Source organism: Notothenia rossii (assembly GCF_949606895.1).
Source record: "Notothenia rossii genome assembly, chromosome: 11".
NCBI lineage: Eukaryota > Metazoa > Chordata > Actinopteri > Perciformes > Nototheniidae > Notothenia > Notothenia rossii.
In genome coordinates this window covers 55608991-55631279 of record NC_136910.1, presented here as the reverse complement: position 1 = coordinate 55631279, position 22289 = coordinate 55608991, and the positions used below count along the sequence as shown (strand labels likewise).

The window sequence follows — 22289 nt, the reverse complement described above, 5'->3', positions numbered from 1 at the left end:
TCAGAGGCTTTCAAAGCATTTCCTCCTCCACTGGCCACAAATATTGTACATTAAAGGGTGTGGGATAAAAAAATAAGCTTCCCAGCATGACTTCATAACAGCTCTGGCATCCTTAACAACAGCTGAACAGAAGTGAGTCATAATCATCATTTTGAAAGCATAATGTTATATTGAAGTTAATTAGCCCGAGGGGCTTCAATGTGTACCACAATAGAAGTGAGGGCTGTAAAGAAGAAAATTCCACAGGCTCGCTGCTTGGAAATAAACAAATGTGTAATCTGTTTTTTTCTCTCCGGGGACCACAATTGTGTTTAGCAAATGTCAAGGCAATTATTTCATGACATATTTTTGGACAGATACGAGACAATGTGGGTCCTGTGCAACCATTCAAGATGCAGTCATCAAACGTGTTACAAGTTAAGATGAAAGGCTAACCTTGAAAATGGGTTTGGTTCGAGTAGAGGCGCCATATATTAGGGATGGAATTAACTGCATCTAAACTAACGTGGCTGCGTGCCAGGTCTGTGGTGAGATGCAGAGAGGAAACATAAAACGAAAGTGTGGACGACCACCTTTCAGCACAGAGACGCTGTTACAAATATAAATAGCTGTTATCAATTATCCAAGAGTGCCAGGCCTTCAGGGCTGAGCTGTGGGTGGACGACAACGATCACTCAGCATCTTTTCACCTGAGCCATCTGTCAGCTACACAGAGAGCCAAAATCCCTGTCTACGTTAGCATTGGCTTCAGTTTAATATCATTTCTTTCCATCCCCTCAAGGTCAAACACGATGTTGGGACATATTGCTCGCCTAAGGGGGGGAACAGTTAAACCTGCTTGCGTAATAAAAGAAAAATGTATAAAAGACATAGCAATTATTTGATTCTTAAAAAAAAATATTTTTATTAAAATCAAGCATAAAGCAATCTGTAAGTATTTGGCATAAAACGTGAGAAAATAGCCAAAAATTAAGTCTTAAAATTATGAATCAGAAAACATTGGTGCAAATATACATGTGGAATGGAGGAAATGGGAATCGAGGCTAAAGTGATTTGGGGAAAAGATGCGAGTATCTTATAGCTCTAAGTTTCAATAAGGGTTGAATATTGAACTTTAATACTTTTGACGCCACACAGTACAGCAGCTTTTATAACACAACTCGTCATTCTGGGTATTCAAATGTATTACAATTATTAGGGCTGCACGATATTGAAAAAAAATGACGTTCCGATATTTTTTTCCCCTGCGATATATATTGCGTTCTTTTTAACTCTATTTAACCGGATGAAGGATTTTAGTCAGGGACGTCTGGATCTTAACTGGTTGACTCATCATACCTTAAGTCATGCTCTAACATGTCATGATAATGCATGTTGCTTACCCTCAAATAAGGGGGTTCATCTGTGAAGAAGAGAAGAAGCTTTTTGTATCCAAAATAGTTCCAGATGGCAGATGTTGCTTTTCTTTTTGGAAGTAAATCTTCATTCTCGCCGGTTATTGTCCTCCTGTGCCTCGCTCATTTGTTACCGGTGTTTTGATGGTCTGCAAACTAGCGGGGCGGGGCCTGCTGTGATCTGATCAAGAATGATTGTGATTGGTGGTTTGCTGTGCATGCAGAGCCTGCATGTCACTCACTCAAGTACCCCTGACATGAGAGCCGCGCAAGTTTCCCTTTTGTAGCAAGCAGCAAAATAATTGTAACATGACGTGTTTGAGTTAATGTGCCTACTTAATATCGCACGTCCTAAAAAAAAGAAGGAACAAAAATTACTATAAAAAATTAATAAAATCACACGTCCCTGCGATGTGAATATCGTGGGTGCGCATATCATGGTTATCGCCATGTCACGATATATCGTTCAGTCCTAATTAAAACATTATCAGGGGTGGACATTAAGGGTAAAATTCCACTGGCCCTTATCATCACTGGCCCCACCTTTGTAACCACTGGCTCAAGAGCATTCGTCCAATCGACTAATAATGAAGAAATGAACACATTTGTTGCAATAGTAATTTGTAAAATTGTAAGTTATGCACAAACTACATTACTACAACATTTGAATCATCAGTTCTTCCTCATTTTCCTCAATTGTTCATATTTGGTTTATTCAAATAATTATATTGTGGCCATTGTTAAAAAAATTCTGCTATTATTATTTGAATAATGCGCTTTCTGCCTTCCTGTCATTAGGAGTCAGTAATGTAATGGCTATGTAATGGATTAGAACCCTCCTGATCCTAAACTGCTGGGACATTTCCCTATAGCCAATACCTTTTATATTTTCTACTCTTCACTTACTTGTCAGCATAGGTCGGCGTTGATGTACAGAGCCGACAAAAGACCTTGTTTTATATTGGCATCATATTGAAGCCAACTCCATCAATCGGCTGAAACTCTCTCTCCCTCTTCTTCTCATAATCCCCGTCACTCTCCTTTAACTCCTCCGGTGACATTCTTTTATTTGAAGATTGTTTTTTGCCCGGCGCTTGGCCGGTTACAGCTGGTATTAAAAACATTTTGGCGAATGGTTAGCTGGCGCTAAAGTCTGTAGTGAAGTCTGCGCACTGCTCCTAAGCAAACAGCCTCAGGAAACGCTATGTTGTAGCGTTAATAAACGAAACAATTTAACTAAATTGCTAGTCAAAATACCAATACCACAGGACCTTTTTTTTAAAGCAATATTTTTAGTGGCCCAAACGGGCAAGTGGAAAGTACGTTATGCTGACCCGGGGTGTCTAAATAGTGCTTCCGGGCCAGCGGGCCATTTATAATGTCGAGCCCTGCGTATGGTATACACATTCACTCCTGTTTGTCTAAAGATCATCTATAACTCATTACTTTTCCGGTTGTTTTATGTTTTTACCGTGCTAGGTTTTCAGTTGTTGAGTTGTGTACGCAGGTGTTGGCATCTGACTTAAAGTTTTGGTTTCGTGACAATGCTAGCTCTGTCATTATCATCAGAATAAAGAATTGTAAGAAACTGGATTTGAAGAAGCTAAATCGTAATCAGTCAATGCCGAGTTACCGGAACACTGAAACTCTACCTGTAGCAAACACAAAGCTAGTCACTTCGATGAGGCAAAGTATGACCGTGAAGTACGAAAGAATGCCAACTATACATACAATATGGTTCCTTGGCAAAGCCGAGGAAGTTAAAATTCAGAAGTTGTTTTAGCACTTGTTACTAGAGAACTTCAGAAGTAATTCCAAACAGGGGATACACTGGGAAATCAATGGAGTGTGTGTATCTGTTGTGCTAATTGGGTACATTCAGGGAATATATTGTACATGTGGTACGTCCTGCATTGTGCCCATCTCTGGAGTAATGGGAGACGGAAAGACAATAGGAGGATGTACGATGTCGCCCAGCCCTGAGGTTCACTCCTGACTAACTCAACACAAAAGCTTTATTCTGTTGGCATTGCACACAGACCCCCGTAAGGGAAACATTAAACTCTTGGCAACAGCTGTGCTGGGATCAGTCCAAACTAAAGCAAGTCCACACGACACACGGGAGGAAGCCGAACAGCCAATATGCCATAAGAGCCTTATAAATGGGGTATGTGCAGCCCGAGGAGTACTTTGGAGTTATACTATAAAAACCAAATAATGCAACTAAACAAAATGTTATATTTGAACTCCGAACTGCTGTAAACGGTTAAAAGTTGCAACTAACGCAATCTCGTTAACAATGTTTTTTCAGTGTGATCAGAATGCCAGTTTTGATGTTGAATGACAGACGACAAATACAGCTAAAACAAATAAATAATTGGCCTTTTCTCAATAAATAAAGCTAAAATAAACAGGAAATTAAGTGAAAAGGGATCCAATGTCTCTCTCTCAATTGACTGTGGATCAAATCAAAGAGACGCAGGTCAATGCAGCTAGAATTAATTAATAAATGGGTTTTCCATGAACTTAATGATGGATTCTTAACATGTGAAATGTAGCAACCAAAAAAAAGTTGTTTTTAGTAAATCAGACACTGATGGTGCAGCACTCTGTAAAAACCTCCTTCTACCAAATACAGTATGCTTCTACTGGTGTTGGGGTACCAGAACAAAGAGGGTACATTATTGTCCAACCCATTAGGTCTTTGCTAGAAATCCAGCATTAGTCTAAAGACTTTAGAGTGACCCTCTTAAAATGAAGTAACAGAATCATCCAGCAATGTTCCAATAGATTCAATCATACTGATGGAATGAAACATTTAAAAAAAATCTTCCGGCATTCAACAGACACCAATGAAAACACACAAGATGAAAACAGGAAATGCTGCTCCAAGGTTGGTACTGAAAGCATGCCACAACCTACCAATGATTTTAGGATTAGCTAAGAAAACTAGAATGTTCTTATAACTCGATATGAAATATGGTAAACTGAATGATTCAAGTGGGAACCAGCTGTCCAAACACAGGGATTTTGGCTTAAAGAACGAGGTAAAAAGGTTATAAATCAGATTTTTCTACATGCCTGTTTTTGAAACTCGTGAAGTCAGTACCAAAGAAGTACCGAGTTTCTTCAGGCTTTGTTTGACATGTGTTTTTAATGAAATATTTTGAAATGGCTGTAGCTGAGCTGCAGTATACTGTTATCTACCATAAGGATGGCTTTACAATTCAAAGACAATAACATCTGCTTCTGCCACAGATTATTGGAGCAGCTGTTCAAAGGGACACATTCTTAGCTCTGAGTGATGTCAGGTGATGCTGCTGATGAGGTTATGCAACACCGAATCAAGCTCTGTGCCCTAGTGGGGCATTAGGGACACCAGGGAGCTTCTGTTGGTTGACTTGCAGAAGGGTTTCAAAAAACTCTCGCCTGCCTCAGTTCCTTTTGAAAGAATACCACATTGATGATCCCTGTTTTCTGAAATGTAGCTTTACAGTAAGGAATGTGGAAAGACTGGCTTCTCGGCAGTTGGTTCCTGATCAGAAAACATTCTCTTCAAAAGCAATGAAGGCGTTTGACAAAAGTTGGTCATCGGGATAATGTGCTACAGGGACACAGTGGGTGGAGTAGGAACGTTGGAAAGAGAAAAGATGTCGGAGCAGTTGTGTTCATTATAATAAAGCAGAATAAAGATATCCATAATTGAAGTTTCTCTGGTGCATCTTTGTTTCCAAGTCTTTAACAGAATGGTGTGTGTTATGTCGTTTGCTGCCATTTTCTAATAGCCAAGTGTTTTTTATTAAAAAGTCATAAACACTTCAGGCTGTTGTAGCTACTATTTTGCAATCTCTGCGAATGAAACCCTCTAAATCACTTATAGAGTTTTACAAATCAATGCTGCATAATAACAAAAAGAATCCTCTCGTATCTCTGATCTATATCTAACGATGTATTTATTGTTCCATAAGCAAGTGAGAAGGCGGCAAAGCAGAGGAATCCAATAAAAGGGAACCAGCTTTTGATGACACGGAAGGAAAAACCTGAAAAACATCGTCTCTGCTGCAGTGACATATTTAAAAAGGTGGAAAAAGTCCTGACGTTGGAAGAAATCTGCTTTGGATTAACTTAGCTTTTTGTTGAGAGAGGCTGCTCAAACCTTCTGAAGGTCAATTACTTTAGCAAAAAAAACATCTTGGCAAACAGGTGGAAGCCACAAAATCACCAGGGAACACTGAAACACTTTCAGGAGCAGAAAGCCGGAGGAAAAGGAAGGAAAGCCACACCGGAGACTTGCACACCGGAGGACAATGTGTTCTTTAGTTAATTTGCTGTATGGGAGGAACAGGTTGAAGCCAGCAGCTTTCAAGACTCACATTCTTCTGCCTTGCAGGTATCAAACAGACATTGTGACTTCCACTCAGTAACTGTGTGTGAGCAGCACAGAGGACAGTGCACAGGATGAGTTAGTGAACATTATCTCCATGGCTGAATACACACAAAGGCTGGATTTGCATACCAATGACAAAGCATGGGGAGATTAGCACGGCAGAGCAAACCACACGGGCATCGTTACTAAACCTAATGATGCAATCAGATTTAACTAATTTAACCCAAGACAGAGACGCTCGCAAAGTAAAGTATGGTTTAAGAAAAATGATCAAGACTGTAATTCCTGTGTGATTATAGACACAGAAATATCCAGGAAGTAATGAGTCTTTCCTGGAATCACTGGCACGTTCTGCTTACTACACACTAATGAAAAATGATAAAGTTCAAGCACTGACGTAATATAGCTAATCAAAAATAAATAAGGCTCCTGTTGTGTTGGTGAGGCTGGAAGTGCACTCAACCTCATGGAAAAACATGCATCACTACAGGCACTTAGTTTTACTGAAGCCAGGATTATGTTGGCTCGTGTAACAGTGGAGCACTTCTGAATGAAAAGCCAAACGCTGAAGGTTTCTTACCGAACAGCAACATTTTAAGCAAGGGAGATTCATTATTTTGCCCTTGGTAAATGATGACAAAACTGTTCCTTTCTGATGATGGTTATTGTGTTATTTTTATACTCCTCAAAATACTTTTTTCAAGGTTTCTGATGACATGACTGGATCATTTTCAGGAAGTCCCGTAGACATGAGACACAGCAATACAACATATAGTGTGTAGCTTAAAACGTAGTCTATTATTCGACAGTCATATCTCTGGTTACAGATTCTCCAACATCAGCCTTTCTACATGGAGCATTTCTGGGATTTGGACTGTCAAAATGTAACAAGAGTTGCCTCCGCTGTAAGCATGGTCTGTTAGACTTTCAGTTGGGTTAATAATATCTCTGTAGCACTGTCTATTGGTACACTGTGTCCGATACACTGTACATATTAGTTTACAGTGCAGTGGTCAGCATCTTTTGAACCGGGCTCTGATGGATTCTCAGATACCTTTTGGCCCCCCTCCCTCCCACCCTGCATGACTCTATCAATGACTGAGAGGACCGATCAGATGTCCACGCTCTGAGACATCTCTCCATTGTTTGGAAAAACCTCCCACCACTTAGTTCATTATTCTTTTACTGCGCTGAAACTCTCCCAGCGTTGGATTCCCTGCTGCCCACTGAGGCCTGTTGATGGAACCAAAATGAGCCGGCCTGACACTGCAGAGATTTTTGTTTTGGAATTGTGTCGAATTACTATTGGACTTTGGCATGAGTGTGTAAGAGGTGACGAGTGAGGCACCGGCACACAGTGAGGAGCTTTGTTGCTCAGCAAGGTTAGGGAACGGACTCCGTTGGAGAGGCAGTGATGTGAATATACTGAGGTGTTGTGGTTTGTAAGTGTTAGAAATTGGAAGCAGGGATGGGCCTATTATTGCTTTCAAAATTCAAAGACGCTTTATTGGCATGACCATATCAAAGCACAGAACTGCTGAATGTATTATTGCAATATTTATTTACTATTTTTAGCAGCTGGTGGCTAATGAAATAAAACTGTTACTGAAGCCATGAGAGGCGTGTTCTCGGAAAATGACGGTCATAGAAATTGTTGGCTTTGATGGCACAATCAAAACGTTTCCCCGCGGTAAATTACAACAGAGATACTAGCATGTCTCTAAATGGCTTCCACTGTGAGAAGATGATTTTAAGAGTTTAACGAAATGGAGAAAAATTGTCAAGATCAATCTAGGTAAAAGGCGTGTACAAAGGAACAAAACGTTTAATAACTTGTCTTTATCAACAACGGAGAAATTTAGAGTAAATTTGAATTTGATTCATACGGTTTCAATACCTTTACCTGTATAATATGTCACAGAAATTAAACAAAATGTGAATATGAACACTTAGCCAGCTTCCTGTTTCCCCAATAAAAGCGCTCTAGCGTTTCCCTTGTGGACAGAGTCCCTGGAGGACGCCTAACACGTGAGAGACGCAGCAGTTCAGAGGCTCACGTGCTGCTCACAGCCCCAGCATCCGTTACATTCCAGAGCCACATTTTCTCCCATGTCCTGTTAACTTCCAACTGTCCGTCACACGTGCTTTGTAGAAGCCTTTGTTTATAGAAGCGGGCCACCAAGAACGACTTAATTAACCAATTGAATGGAAGTGGAGCGTATTGTGGGCACATCCTGCCATACGGCTCGCATGTGTACACACAAGCCAATGTGGCAGCTTGTAAATATATATATAAAAAGGACGTCTGCAAGTTTTCCATGATGCGGGTTATACGCTCACAGGAAGGTGATTTTAGCTCCCTCCTGGAAAAAAGGGCGACTTCTATAAGCAAAGGGTGAGGGGACTGCTGTTACATCAATCTGACCTCCAAACATCTTTGACTTTATCGTCCTCTGAACAAAGAGCACATGCAGACATGCAGTGCAGACACATCTCTCATTGTCCTCAGGTCAAGGTGAATCATTAAGAGTTGGGAACCGTGAGTTTCTTTGTAGCCCGTAACTGAGGGGAACAAGAGAAAGCACTAATTTCCTGTTTAAAGGGGAAGCGAACTCCAACAAAGGAAAGAATGCTCCTGTAAATGTATACAGCCTTTTACTGTAGGTGGGATATATTGAGAGCTTGGTTTCATTTCAAATGGTTTGGTACCAGAAAATACCTTACAATGACAAATACACATTTTTTTGCCCAAAGCTTTTTCTATTGAAGAAAATAAATTAAGGTTCTCAAATGTTATGTGTTCTCTCAATTAGTGTTGTCACGATACCAACATTTTGGTTTCGATACCAAGTCAAGAATTGCGATTCTTTTTTGATAGTTTTCTTTAAAAAAGGGAAACAGTCTTAAATGTAATTATTGTGCTTTATTTCACACCAGAACCATAACACAAACGTTCAAACAATGAGAACAATAAATAAAAAAAATTACAAGAACACACACGGCTCTTATTAAAACAGCGCTTTCTCACTTTTCCCTGTCATTCTTAAAGTACCGATACTAATGAAACGGAGGAATCGTAACGTTTTTAACGGCAGGGTATCGCGGTACCTTTTAAGTATCGGTACACTGTGCAACACTACTCTCAGTCTCAATACAAGCATGAATAAAATAATAATCCAGTTGCAAAATTGACAATATTAGGATTTAAATCAAATACTTACTAAAAAAAATTGATTAATGGAAGTCTGAAAAATTGAGCCAGCCTTTCAGTATGATTCCTAGCAAGCATTTTGAGACAATTGATTAATACATATTTTCCTCTTTTCTACATTTGTTGCAGTAGGTTGTGCTAACCACTATCAATTCTATATTCCTTGTCCATTTTAAGCTTTTTTTAACAGTATCATAGTCATATCCATTCATAGCAGTCGTAGTGAGATTGTTATGCCACTCTACGGGGATGGGGGGGTGGTATCATATGAGAAAAGGATGTCAACATTCATCGCTCATGCTGTGACTGAGGCCATAAGTGAAAATGTTACATTATGAAGTGTTAGGAGTGTGAGTGTTTGGAGCGGACAGTCGATCTGCCGCACTGAGTGCTGCCAGAGCGAGGACTGCAGGCAACAGGAAATGTCATTATGAAGGTCGTCACTGTTGTGTTCAGAGAAGGGGACTGAAATTCCAGAGAGAGTCCCTGAGAAGGAAAAGTGTTTGAGTGTGCGTGTGGTTTTTCCATATTGGAAAATATTATTGTAACCAACTTTTTCCTGCTGATTTTAAAGTGCCTCAACAGTTAGTGGACATTTCTGAAACATGAAACGCTTAATAAACATTGACAGTGCATGTCAGTGTTTCCTTCGCCAGCACATTGGCCAGATGGTTAACCCAAGTGATTCACATGGATCTAATATATCAAATGTTTGAAAAGGATCCATAAAAGAACGCATCATTATCTTGTAGCACTCATGAAGTGCTGTACCACATCATGGCTCTGTACTGATACTTTCTCAGCATGTCGTTGTGTCCCTGGGAAAGACACTTTACCCCAAATTGCTCCTGTGGGGATTGGCCACAGTACTGAATGTATGTAAGTCGCTTTGGATAAAAGCGTCTAACAAAATGGCATGTAATGTAATGTAACCTAGTTGGACAACCAAACCGAGTTGAACTATAAAGCACACTGACTTGGGCATTGAATGTGTCTTATACAGGAGCGAACTTATGTAGGCTAAACATGTTCCAGTCGGGACAGTAAGCTCTCGAGTTGACTGTCCCGGCATGCCTTTCTGCTGGCCTCAGGCCATTTTTGTTGAACGCAGGCATGTCTGCTTTAGTCAATACAAGCACAGTTTTTGCAAATTGGAGAATATGTGACAGCAGCTGATCTGTTCTCAATGCTCTGTTTCAAGCACCGATAACATTTAAAACTACATTAACTAGATCAACACTTTAAAAAAAAAGGTCCTTACACACCGAACTGACACCAAAGAACACGTCCCGGTGGAACGTCGCCTCACGTCTCTGCGTCTTGGTCATGTTTCGCACTGGAACACACCGCAAAGACTTCAGCCGACGGCCAAGTAGCACGTACGCACTGCGCATGCGTGAGTGGCAATAACTCTCCTTACCAGCAGGCGGCGGTAGTGTGTATTCGTCATTCAAAAAGAGGCAACAACTGGAAGAAAGACTGCGTTATAACCGGGAGAAGAAGAACAGACTGCGTGATACAAACAAGCAACACATAGCGTGTGCGTTCCATTTTCACTCTACAGCGAGAAGCTCATGGGGCTTTGCCGAACCTGTGTCGAGAGCTGGAGTTAAATGAAATCTCAGATTTGCCTTCTTAATCGTTTGTTTGGGTCCCTCACTTCCGTTTCGCTAAGCTGAACAGCCAATCAGAGTGATTTCTTTGGCTGACAGCCTCCCGATTCAACATGGAGAATTGGTGGCGGAAGGTGTCGGCACGATCGAAAAGACACGACGGTACAGACACACCAATCTGAGTAGGGCGACACGACGCTCATCGGCGGCCCGACATCTATAGACGCCGAAAATCAGCTTGGTGTGTCAGGACCTTAATACGACTGGATACCTGTGATCTCCACCAAAACACTGCTGTGATGAAATAATGGGAACTGTGCTCTGCATTTCTCCAATGTTCACAATAAGTTTTTAGTTTGTGTTATTGTGTGACTTTGGTTAAGAAGTAAACGTTTTTCTTTAGGAGTCATACAAAGTTATAAGTTATGATTCAGGAGTGTTGTCCATGTAAATAAGTACCTAGATCTGAGTAATAGGTTAATAGAGTCTGGAAGTAGTTCGGCTGGCGGCTGTTCTCCGCTGTGTACTTTCACAATGGGCGGAGCGCAGGAGGAAGATTCAGTCAGTGAGATTTTTGGCATTCATTCATTTACATAGCTGGAATGCTAATCAGATTCTGCTTTAGTTATCAGCGGTGTGGGATGTGTGATGTTTACATCGAGGTGGCATGGTATGGCGTGATAGTAAATTATAAATATGTGAATGTCTTCTCGCTGCGTTCTCTTGAGACCCGGAGTCATTAACTCCAGCAAGCACTTACTTACAAGTGGGTGGACGGTAGGACTGCTCAATTAATCGTATTTTAATCGCAAAAACAACGTAATCGGAAATAAAACGATTATATTTTTATGATTTTTTTGGGGGGTTTTCAGTTGAATTATACTTAAAGTTCAGGGTAATCAACTGTTAAAAACATACTGTTCAAATTATTTTTCTCCAATAAATTCATATTTTCAAAGTAAATGGATAATCGTTTTTAATAATCGTGATATCAATTATTGACCCAAATAATCGAGATTATGATTTTTGCCATAATCGAGCAGCCCTAGTGGACAGTGAACAAGAAGTACCTGTACTTCACCTTGTTCCAAGGTAAGGGGGGAAACAAACTAATTTACTCTCCCAATAATTACTGGGCGTGCAGACTGGCACAAATGATCTCAGGAGGGGGGTGGGGTTGTTGTGCTAGTTGTGAAATCAGGCTCCATGTGACGCACTTGGATGTAGGGATAAGAAGGAAGCCAGGTCCTCTGCAAACAAAAAGCACACACTCTTACCCACACAGAGGTTTACGAGCAGTGTGTTTGTGGGTGTGTGTGTGTGTTACAACAGCTGTAAGGCCATCAGCCATGGCTGACACAAAAGGACTCCCTCTCCTGTCAAAGGCCACACCAGAAGCCCGGGCGTCCTTTGCTTCCTGTTTGTGTACCATCAGTGCAGCAAACAAAGAAAAGGGGGAGCAGGGGAGAAACACGGAGAGGGATGTTTGTCCGTAAAAAAAAAACATAAAAAAGGTGTACACACTAACAGCAGCTCCATTGGGCAGCCTCACTTCATCTCCTGTTAGGAGCAGCAAACCCAACAGCTGTACCTCCTCAGTGGGTTTCAGAGCAGCTGCCACCTCGTTTTTCTCATTTTAAACCTTTAATTTCAAACTCGTAGGCATACAGGAGAAATTACCTGATTGAACCTGTATTCATGTCACAACATGTTATGTCTGAGGAGATACTGTGTGTGTGTGTGTGTGTGTGTGTGTGTGTGTGTGTGTGTGTGTGTGTGTGTGTATATATTTGCTCATCTCATCAAAAAAAGTTGAGAAAACACTGAGAAAAAAAAGTGCCACTGTTCCTTTTTTTCTGTCATATCAACCAACATTTTTAAAAGGTCCCATGTCATGGCCATTTCCACTGATCATAATTCCATTGTTGAGGTCTACTAGAATAGATTTATATTGTGCAATTTTCCAAACTCACATTGGTTTCTCATACAGCATCTCTGTAAACTACATGTATTCACTAGGGATGCCAGTGATTATTCGATTATTCGTTACAGTCTCCATAATCGAATATTATTTTTATAAATTGATTTTATTTGTATATTTTTTTATTATTGGGGGGGGGCGGTCGAATAATCGTTTTTGATCATGGTCAGTTTCTGGCAACCCTAGTATTCACTGAATTTCACTCTGCCTTTAACGGCTTGTTGTAGCTCCAATAGCTCCAGCTCCCACCCACCTGTGAGCACAGTGTGCTCTGATTGGTCGGGACGTTGTGAATCGCGCTGAGCTCCGTGGAGGTGTTGTTTCCTTGTTTAGCGATACACAGCGAAACACAGCCAAACTCACCCTGAGCACACACAAAGTCACAGCCGAAGTAAAAACAATAAGTGTGGCTTGATATTGAGTAAGAAAAAGTTTGACAAACGCTGTGAGAATGGGTCTGCAGAGAGAATTTCACCGCGATCCCAACAGTCTGTTATCAGCCTGCAGCCAGGGAGGAGAAATCTGCAGAGCTGCTTGCACTGAGTGTGTGTGTGAGAGGAAGTCCGTAGATTGGTCAATTTGGACCAATCAGCGGGGGCTTAACATAACGGCTCCGCGGACGTAACGTAACTGCTCCACGGATTGGTCCATTTCGTTCCGGGCACGGTTGACGTCATGCGTACCCGGAAGAATCAAATGGACAATGACGTATCTCCAACGAGGCGTTTTGGGGAGGTATTTTCTGTGTTAGAGTTTTACTCGCTACAGGGTGTACTTTGAGGGTTTGTGACTCTGCAGACCGTTTACATGCATAAAAACCTTCATAACACAGAAGGGGACGGGTAATAACCAGAAAAGCATGACATGGGACCTTTAAACAACTGTAAAACAGAGAAAATGCCAATATCAGTTATCACCATAGCATACTCTTTCTGTCTGTTTATTTATGTTGTTTCGGAGACAACACAATGTTGTGTTTATAGTCCACAGCCTTTATCCAAAATCAGTCCAAAACAAAGCTGTATTAAACTAAGTGGCTCATTTAGATCGTCACTGACCGGTTATCTGACAATCTGCTAATCTCCCTGAAACACCAAACAGACAAAGAAGTAGTTGTGGTGGAGCCATTTAAACACACCACAAAAAGTACAGACAACAGACAAGTGGCTCCAAATCCAAATTGACTGACAATATGTGCTTGGTGTGTCAGTAGATGGTTCGGCCTTATTGCTTATTCATTCATGATTTTAATTGCCTTTGTAAGAGTGCCTTTGCAAAGTTCTGCCTTTGCCAAGAGTGCTGTGGTTTTCCTCCTGATGCCTCTCTGTTCCTAAATAATTTTAGATTCATTGTTTAAATCAGACAGTTATCAATAGGGGTGTAACGGTACACGTACCGAAATTATTCGGTACGGGTCCTTCGGTTCGGTACACGTGTGTACAGAACGAATATAACGTTAAACGTAAAAAATTGAGAACGTGAACAACTTTTTGGAAGTAATCTCAGGTGCTGCGTCGCAGCATTCAGAGTAATTTGCTCACATTGGGTTCAACGCGTCATAGAGCGAGCAAGTCATTTCATTGGACGAGAGGCATACTATGAGAGCTGGTCACAGGGCTGCGTTAAAATCTAGTCAGTAATTTTGAGGAACTGTCGAAATGGCGAACGCAGATAAAGTTGAGCTCGAAAATCCTCCAGCATCATTGAAGTCTCCGGTTTGGGAACATTTTGGTTTTGCAGTTACGTACAAGGATGACGGACAAAGACAGGTGGACCGAACCAAAGCTGTTTGTCGGCATTGTAAAACTAAAATTGGTTACGCGGCTGGTAATTCATCAAACTTGCACACTCATTTGAAAAGGCATCACCCGAACGTGAATATCACCGGTACCAAAAGACTGAAGTGCAAACCCAACTCCCACTAGCATTTAAGCCTCCACCACTCGCAAAAAGTTCAGACCGAGCCAAAGCTATTACAAACGCCAAATATCCTTATGTTGCCATGTTAGCAAAGCGCTACCTGGCTGTATCTGCTACCTCTGTCCCTAGAGAGGGTGTTCTCCACAGCAGGAGACATTGTTAGTTCCAGCAGATCTGCCCTTTCGGCAAGCAATGTGGACAAGTTCATTTTTCTTTAAAAAAACATGAAAATACAATGACAAGCAAGTCCTAATGTCAAACTGGCTGCTTAGGTACTAGTACAGTACAGTTCAAATACAGATTATTTCAATTCATCGAAATGCTGCACCTTAATGTTGATTTTATTATATTTTGTATTTATTTGAGTGAATATTCAGTTTAATAATAATTAAAAACCCAAAACTAATAGTTTATGTTTTGTGAGTATTAGTACAGTAAAGTTAAAATACAGATTATTTCAGTTCATCGAAATGCTGCACCTCAATGTTTATTTTATTATATTTTGTATTTATTTGATTGAATAAATTATTCACAGTTTAATAATAAAAAAAAAACCAAAAATATTTTCTGTTTTGTGATAATTTTTTCTGCTGTACCGAAAACGTACCGAACCGAACCGTGACCTAAAAACCGAGGTACGTACCGAACCGAAATGTTTGTGAACCGTTACACCCCTAGTTATCAATAAACGCTGCTAAATACTTTCTAGTTCCAGCTAAAATACATTTACTAAAGTTAATGACATGTCAGACACATGTGTATCCTTATCCTGAAATTGTCACTGTTAGGGATGTCCCGATCACCTTTTTTTGCTCCCGATCCGATTCCGATCATTTGATTTTGACAATTTGCCGATACCGATTTTTCCCGATCCGATCTTTATGCAATGCATTAAGAGGAAAAAAAGCATTCAAGTTGTCCCTTAAGGTTATTTTTTTTATTTAAATTGGATATTCTATCCAACATGGATATAGCTTCTTTCTTTCACAGCAGCATTGGATCAGTTCAGTTGTGCAGCATTGGATCAAAACAAAATAAAGCTTATCAGTACTCGTTAGCTTACTGCTACAATTAGACACTGCGCCCTGCCCACTCTGTTGCCAGATTTGAGAGAAATAAGCAACAAGGTCTATGAAAACAAGCCCGAAAGAAGCAACACATACATGATGTTCTGTAATTTGAAACCAAAACTAAGGCCTCAGGATGACTTTAAGACTTGAACATGGTCATTTTTGTTTTGTAACATTGAATACAACATTTAAAAAAAAGTATTTATATTAAAAAAAAGGAAAAAATCCCGATCCCCGATTTTTTCTCTCCCGATTCCGATCTTTTGAAAATCACGTGATCGGCTCCGATCCCCGATCACGTGATCGGATCGGGACATCTCTAGTCACTGTAAAGGCCACAAGTAAAATAGTACAATTGCAACAACTGGCATGAGGGTTATTTTATGGTTGATACAGCATTTTTGATTTAGGAGCATATTTTTCATGGAGCTAATTCAAACATCACCTTACATTTACACACATGCTGAAACGATGCCTTTCCACACACAGTAGAGCTGCTACACTGGAATGACACTAAAGGAGGGGGGTATATTTAAGCACAGCGCGTTCATGCTTGGCTGGTCCGGACTGAATAAATCTGCCCTGGCATCAACTTCTGACTCGTCAATAAAGACCTCCAGCACTCTGCCCTGCTGTGGCCGCTGCTGAGGGACACACCGGGACACGGAGACCTTCCTGCTTGGACTTCCCCATTGCAAATAAAGCCCACTTTCTCCTTGTGGAGCTCACCATCTGTGCCCCTATCAGGTTACATGAAGAACCTGAAGTGTTTAGCGGTCATCGGGGAAATGCAGTGAAATCAGTCTCTATAACTGCTCCCACAGTACGCTGAATGACTCATTGATTGTTGTGAAAAGTCCATGGGCAACGGTCAATTGGTTCAGTGGAATTTCCATTCCACATTTCGATCTGGGCGTAAAGCACAATGAGGGAAAAACCTTTCAATGTTAGAGAGGATATAGTTGAGACATCAGGGTCACCATGACCTTCAAAGAACCACAAACCCCCTGATGTCATAGTCCCAGAGCTATTTTCCTAATATTGAGCCAAACAGTGCTTTCTCTATGAATGTGAGCCAACCGCAGCAGTTAATTAAATCCTGCATATCTGCAGCCGCAGTAATTGTGTGGTGATGAAACAGGCTCAACTACTGATACTGTACTACTTGCTTGCTATGAAGACCCAATACATTCTGTTTGGGTAAAACAATAGGAGCCCTCTTTAACAACCTTCAGAAAATATGACCAGCTTTTCATCACAAGCTACTTGATGGCAGCGTATGGGCTCATCAGTTGCTTCATAGATAATGAAAAAGCATTCCTCCTTCCCTCTTCCTTTTACTATACAGCTGACCATCAGTGGTGAAAAGTAACCAAGTACATTTACTCAATTACTGTACTTTAAGTACACATTTGAGGTATGAGTATTTTCTTTTTATACTACTTTATACTCCCACGACATTTTCTTTTTACTATAATACATTGATTTTACAGATTTTGACACAATACTTGGGGAAATCTTTTTAAATATGATTATTTGATGGATTAAAACCATCCAACAAATCAGAAAATTTGAGCCTGACCCGATTTTAACTGTATTCAACTAAATCTAACTTTTGATGTTGAATTAGGAATCCAAACTCTACCCAAGCAATACGGCCACCATTCTGCATCTTTAAGTGTTAGAATTGGCTTCATCATGCACATGGAAACTACATTCAGTAAATCAAAAGCTATGTAGGAGGCTGAGGGAGTCCTTGACCTTCACATCTCAAATTCTAAACTGTTCCAGGAGGCAGTTATCTGGACAAATTGACAGAGCGTAACCCAGAAATCAAGTTCATTTCTTGATAACTGAACACCTTACAACAAGCCCTGAATAGGAAGTACAAACACACTATTGCTGGCTGGATTTCACTTCTCTCAATGCAGCAACAACATGCATAATCCATGGGGTGTTGCATAATTTCCTGTGTATCGATAGGATCAGTAGACTAACCATTTCCAGTTAGACTAGTAACAGTAAGCCTCGAGTAGTAAATATCTGTCTAGATTTGTATGCAAGTCAACGTATGGCACCAGAGTGGTTTAGTTTCCTAAAAACAAGTACTCACTCATCACAAAAGGACTACAGAAAATGTCATAAGGTTAAATACAATTAAATTAAAATAAGGGTGCAATATGCATAAAAAGAGCCTGTGAATATTTGTTTTATATACGTTCTGGTGAGATGTTATTTTAGCCTGCGTTTAGGCACTTACACATACATTGGTGAGTGCAAGTCTACACATTCTATTTTATGCAATCTGCAGTAGTCATTATTCAGACTGACTTTTAATATCCCTATTGTGCAGGTATTATATATTTTAAAGACTAGCAGACAGTCTTGTATCCGCCCTGTATCTGGTTTACAGTTCAGAACTTGAGCCAATGTGCTGTGTTTTAACCATATTCTCTCCATATTAGTCACTACATTAGAGTCATATCTCACCCAGCAATGCCAACAAGGCATTCCACACGATGGCCTTCACATCCGCCTGATACTTCCACTCTTTAATTTGATAGACTGAAGACAAGGTCAGAGGGGTGTAACTACTGCATACTCTGCTCGTGATTTATGAACAATCATCTTAGGTTCACTTCTTACAATGGCTTGGACCCAGTGGACTTTAGGCTAGACATCGCTTTGGTAAATCACCTCAACATCATGGCCAACACTTGCCTTGACAGAAAACAGCACCCATGACATGTTTATAAAAAGCAATGTTCTTATCCCTTTTATTACTTCCTTTGTTATGTTAAATCGAAAAAGTGGTACAACGGGTCAAATACCAGTTAGATTCCTCTGTAACCTTTGCAAGAAGCAATAAGCACTTGATATGCAACTAATGGAGCTCCATTTCAATGTGTATGACCACTTTGAGTCCTAGTTATTCAGTTTCATGTCAAGTGTTAGTCATCGTAGGGGTGGCATGAAGATTTACCAAAAGGAAGTTACCCAACAACAGCACAGGACTTTGGCAATATCAAATGTTATTCTGTACCTCAACCACATAGAGTATAAACAGGAACATGCAGAGAAAACTCACTGATCATTGAGCGACTCATCCTCAACCGGGTTTAAAAACACACTCAACAAGGACTGGGCATGTTTTCAATTCCTTCAAAAGTATAAGTGGCACTATAATAGCTTGGTTTCTCAAACAATACCTTTGATACCCTTTATTCAGAACTAAAAAGATGCATTATAACAAAAAAAGGCATATCTTTTGTAACCACTTTGGCTTGACCTTGATATATAATGTCATACAAGGTCAAGGAAAGATTGGAAGACAACCACAGTGCTTGGAGAATCCCACTTCATGCACATAACAGAGGTGCTTTCTGTTAAAACGGCTTTATTTATTAAACACAGGCTAAATTAATCTAAAACTCAAAGCTGTACCATTCAAGTTTTCTAAGGATTCCTGTGCAAAACCCAAACACACCTTCTTAAGATGTAAATTAATTTAAAAAATGGTGTGCCTATTTAAATGTTGTTGCATTTCTTCCTTTCTTAGGGGATAGTCCAGTGTACTCTCAGCTAAAGAAGATATTCTCGATCTGTGTTATCAACTATGCTGCATCAAAGAACTGTTTTCTTAATTAGGAAAAGGCTCTTGGGAATGTCAAGTTTGCCACAGCTTACACACTGCATTAATTCATGAATGTCTTCTATTCATAGCCTCTGTGTTTACAGCTCAAGCTTTGGAATAGCTCTCTATTGAGTAAGCAGCTACAATTCATCAGTGCTATGAGGTTCTAGCTACTGCCGCCAACAAGTACTTTGAGGTTTATCAAAATGTAACCTTGACTATTACCGGTGACTCACGCTCAGATAAACATGCTCTAATTCATTGTAGAAAGTCGTTGTAAATCACTCGTATGATGAGATATGATTGGAGCTCATTGATGCCAAACTGAGATCCAGACACTTGACCAAAAGACACATAAGAAGACAACAGGTGCTTTTGTGATATAGGCTATAGGCCTTACCAAGATGTATTGACAATGGTAAAACGATTAGTCATTTTGAGAACCTTTGGTGGAAGATGAGTCATAACATCAATATACTATTCTTTGGTTGTGGGCTTTTTGTGGCCAAGTTGTGGTCCAGCAATATGCAATACTCCAAACTTTGTAGCAAGAGTTTTAAAGAGACATGTTCTTGTTTTAAAAAGACAATGCAGAAATAGTTGTGCCTACACAGAGCCCTTTGAGCAAGGACTATCAGATTTGGACGTCAATAATCCACTTGTGAATTAAACAGAACATTCCAAAAGAGAAAAGAAAGATCAACAAACCCTGAAGTTTTCACAACACACAACAGATCACAGGAGAGACATTCACAAGATTATCATCTGACTCAAACTGTTGTGTGGCTTTTATAAATTAATTGCTCACAAAGTAAACAAAAAGGACAGAGCTAGACCATAGACATAAGATAGCAGCACCACCAAAGGTCCTGTCATTTTCAGTCACACCTTCTGTCTTAACACTTTAAATCTGTGAAGGCTACAGAAAACAAAGCAGTCTTCTCTGTGACCCAGAAGGAGCCAAATAAAAGCACATGATGTTGTTATCTGCACATGTGCCAATATCTATGCACAGCACATGGCCTGGATGCTCATGACAACGTGTATAGTAGCTACTTTTAGCTGAATTGAGGATGTGTGCATTTTGAATTGATCGTATTCCTGCAGTCAGTGTACATTCCTTTCTATAACGTTGCCTAATTAACGATACAAACGATTTACTATGAGCAGCAACATGCCTAAGGTTTCTCCCAGACATATGGAGGGGCTTACCTTGTCCAGTTCATCGTGAAGCTCCGACAGGGTGGGTCTGATCAGCTTCTCCCCAAGAGGCGCTGCTGTCTGCCGGTAAAAATCGATGTTGGGCACGGCATCGATGGTATTGTGCCCAAAAGTCCTCAGGTAGTAGGTGTTGGTGTGGGTGTCATAGTGATAGTGATGCTGGCCCCCTGTGGATGAATGCAAACTGGTCTCGCTCATCACCGTGTCCCCGTTTTGGAGCCCGTCAGCCGGTTCCGGAGAGGCCGGGCTTCCCGCCGCACTCGGATCCGCGAAATTCACCACCCGAAACCGGCCTTTTGCTTCCTCTCCACCCGGGTCAGCACCGGAACCGTCTGTGGCCTTATCACCGGGTGGGACAGCGGTTGAGGCGTCGGAGCTTGGAGACTTATCCCCCGAAGCTCCAGCTGCCTCGGTCACAATGTCCACCTGGAAACGGCTCTGACTGGGCGTCGGACCGAGCGGCCTCGGCCCCCCCGCGTCCGGTGCTAAAAAATCAGATTCTGCCGAGGCAGGGGGTGTTGGGGATGGAGCTGACATGGCACACACAACGGGAACACAGTGTGGGGTTTTAAAAACACGCTCTGGCCCACAAAGTTAGTGGAGGAATATTTGGACGGTCACCCAACTGACAAACGGTCAACGGTTCCTCTCTCGAGCGGAGGAGCACGCGCAAAGCAGCGAGCGCTAGTAGCTCGTTAGCTGCCTCTGAACATGAGGGTACAGCCGGGAAACTTTTGGCCACTCTCCTCCTCCTTCTTCCGCGACTGAAAATCCAAAAAAAAACTCGATACTGCTCTAACTCGTTCGGCTTCTGGACTAAATTCCGTCCCCCTCCTGTTGTTAATAGCAGGATGCTGTTGTCGACCTTGCAGCAGCTCCTCCTTAAACTCCCGGAGCTGCCTTTGCTGCTATTATACACACTGCAGTCGGCATCATTATAGGGTGGGATCCGAATAAAGGGGATCTCGCGATAAGTAATCGATAGCGACTAATTTTTCATTGGGGAGTGAAATGTCGCGAGAACTCATCGAATAACCCAAACGGTAGGCGTGACGTTATGCTCCTATGGAGGGAAGAGATGCAGACGAGAAAGGGGAGGGGGCGAAACTGCACCAACAGGCCTTCAGGCTACATCGTGTCTGTCTGTCTGTCTGTCTGTCTGTCTGTCTGTCTGTCTGTCTGTCTGTCTGTCTGTCGGTCTGTCTGTCTGTCTGTCTGTCTGGAAGCTTCCTGTACGCCTCATGTGGCTAGGCAAGGTGTCTGCTGCCATACTCTGGAGTTTATGAGTTAATAACATTTTTTTTTAAAAACGATTATACACTATTATAGTAGTGTATTGTAGGCCAGAAACCAAGTGAGATCAGTTTCCCACACATGTGCCTTATGTTGAGCACAAGTATGTCTGAGAATTGAACATATGGTCATATAGCCACAAGTAATGTAACCTCTGCACAAGAAAAAAACAGCTGTTGGTTCATATTACAATACTATTACACTACAGTAGATTTTGTGTTGCATACATAGTGGTGAAAAGTAAATGTACTCAAAAGGACTTAAGTACTGTACCTAAGCACCCATTACAGTTCATTTTTTACTACTTTATACTTCTACTCTACTACATTTTGGACGCCAATTTTATTATTTTTACTCCACTACATTTATTTGACAGATTTATGTACGAGTGACTTTGTAAATTCAAATTTTCCCATTCAATATTTAGGAACAACTTTTTTAATATGATTATTTGGTATATATAAAACCATCCAACATTATATTTAAGTAACAAAAACCACTTTTTAAGTTGTTTGTTGAAAAGTTTGTATAAACAGTGTTATTTAGTGTGTAAATAATTCTTAAC

The 22289-nt window shown here is 40.8% G+C and overlaps 1 protein-coding gene across 2 annotated transcripts in view; it reads right to left on the bottom strand.

Moving 5' to 3' along the window:
- Nucleotides 1–21367, bottom strand: part of slc12a2 (solute carrier family 12 member 2) — a 69096-nt gene extending 47729 nt beyond the window's left edge. For both annotated transcript variants that reach the window (XM_079658774.1, XM_079658775.1), the window contains exon 1: nucleotides 20423–21367. In XM_079658774.1, coding sequence (XP_079514900.1) covers nucleotides 20423–20968 — 546 coding nt within the window. In that variant the 5' untranslated portion in view covers nucleotides 20969–21367. The remainder of the gene's footprint in view (nucleotides 1–20422) is intronic.
- Nucleotides 21368–22289: the final 922 nt, after the last annotated feature.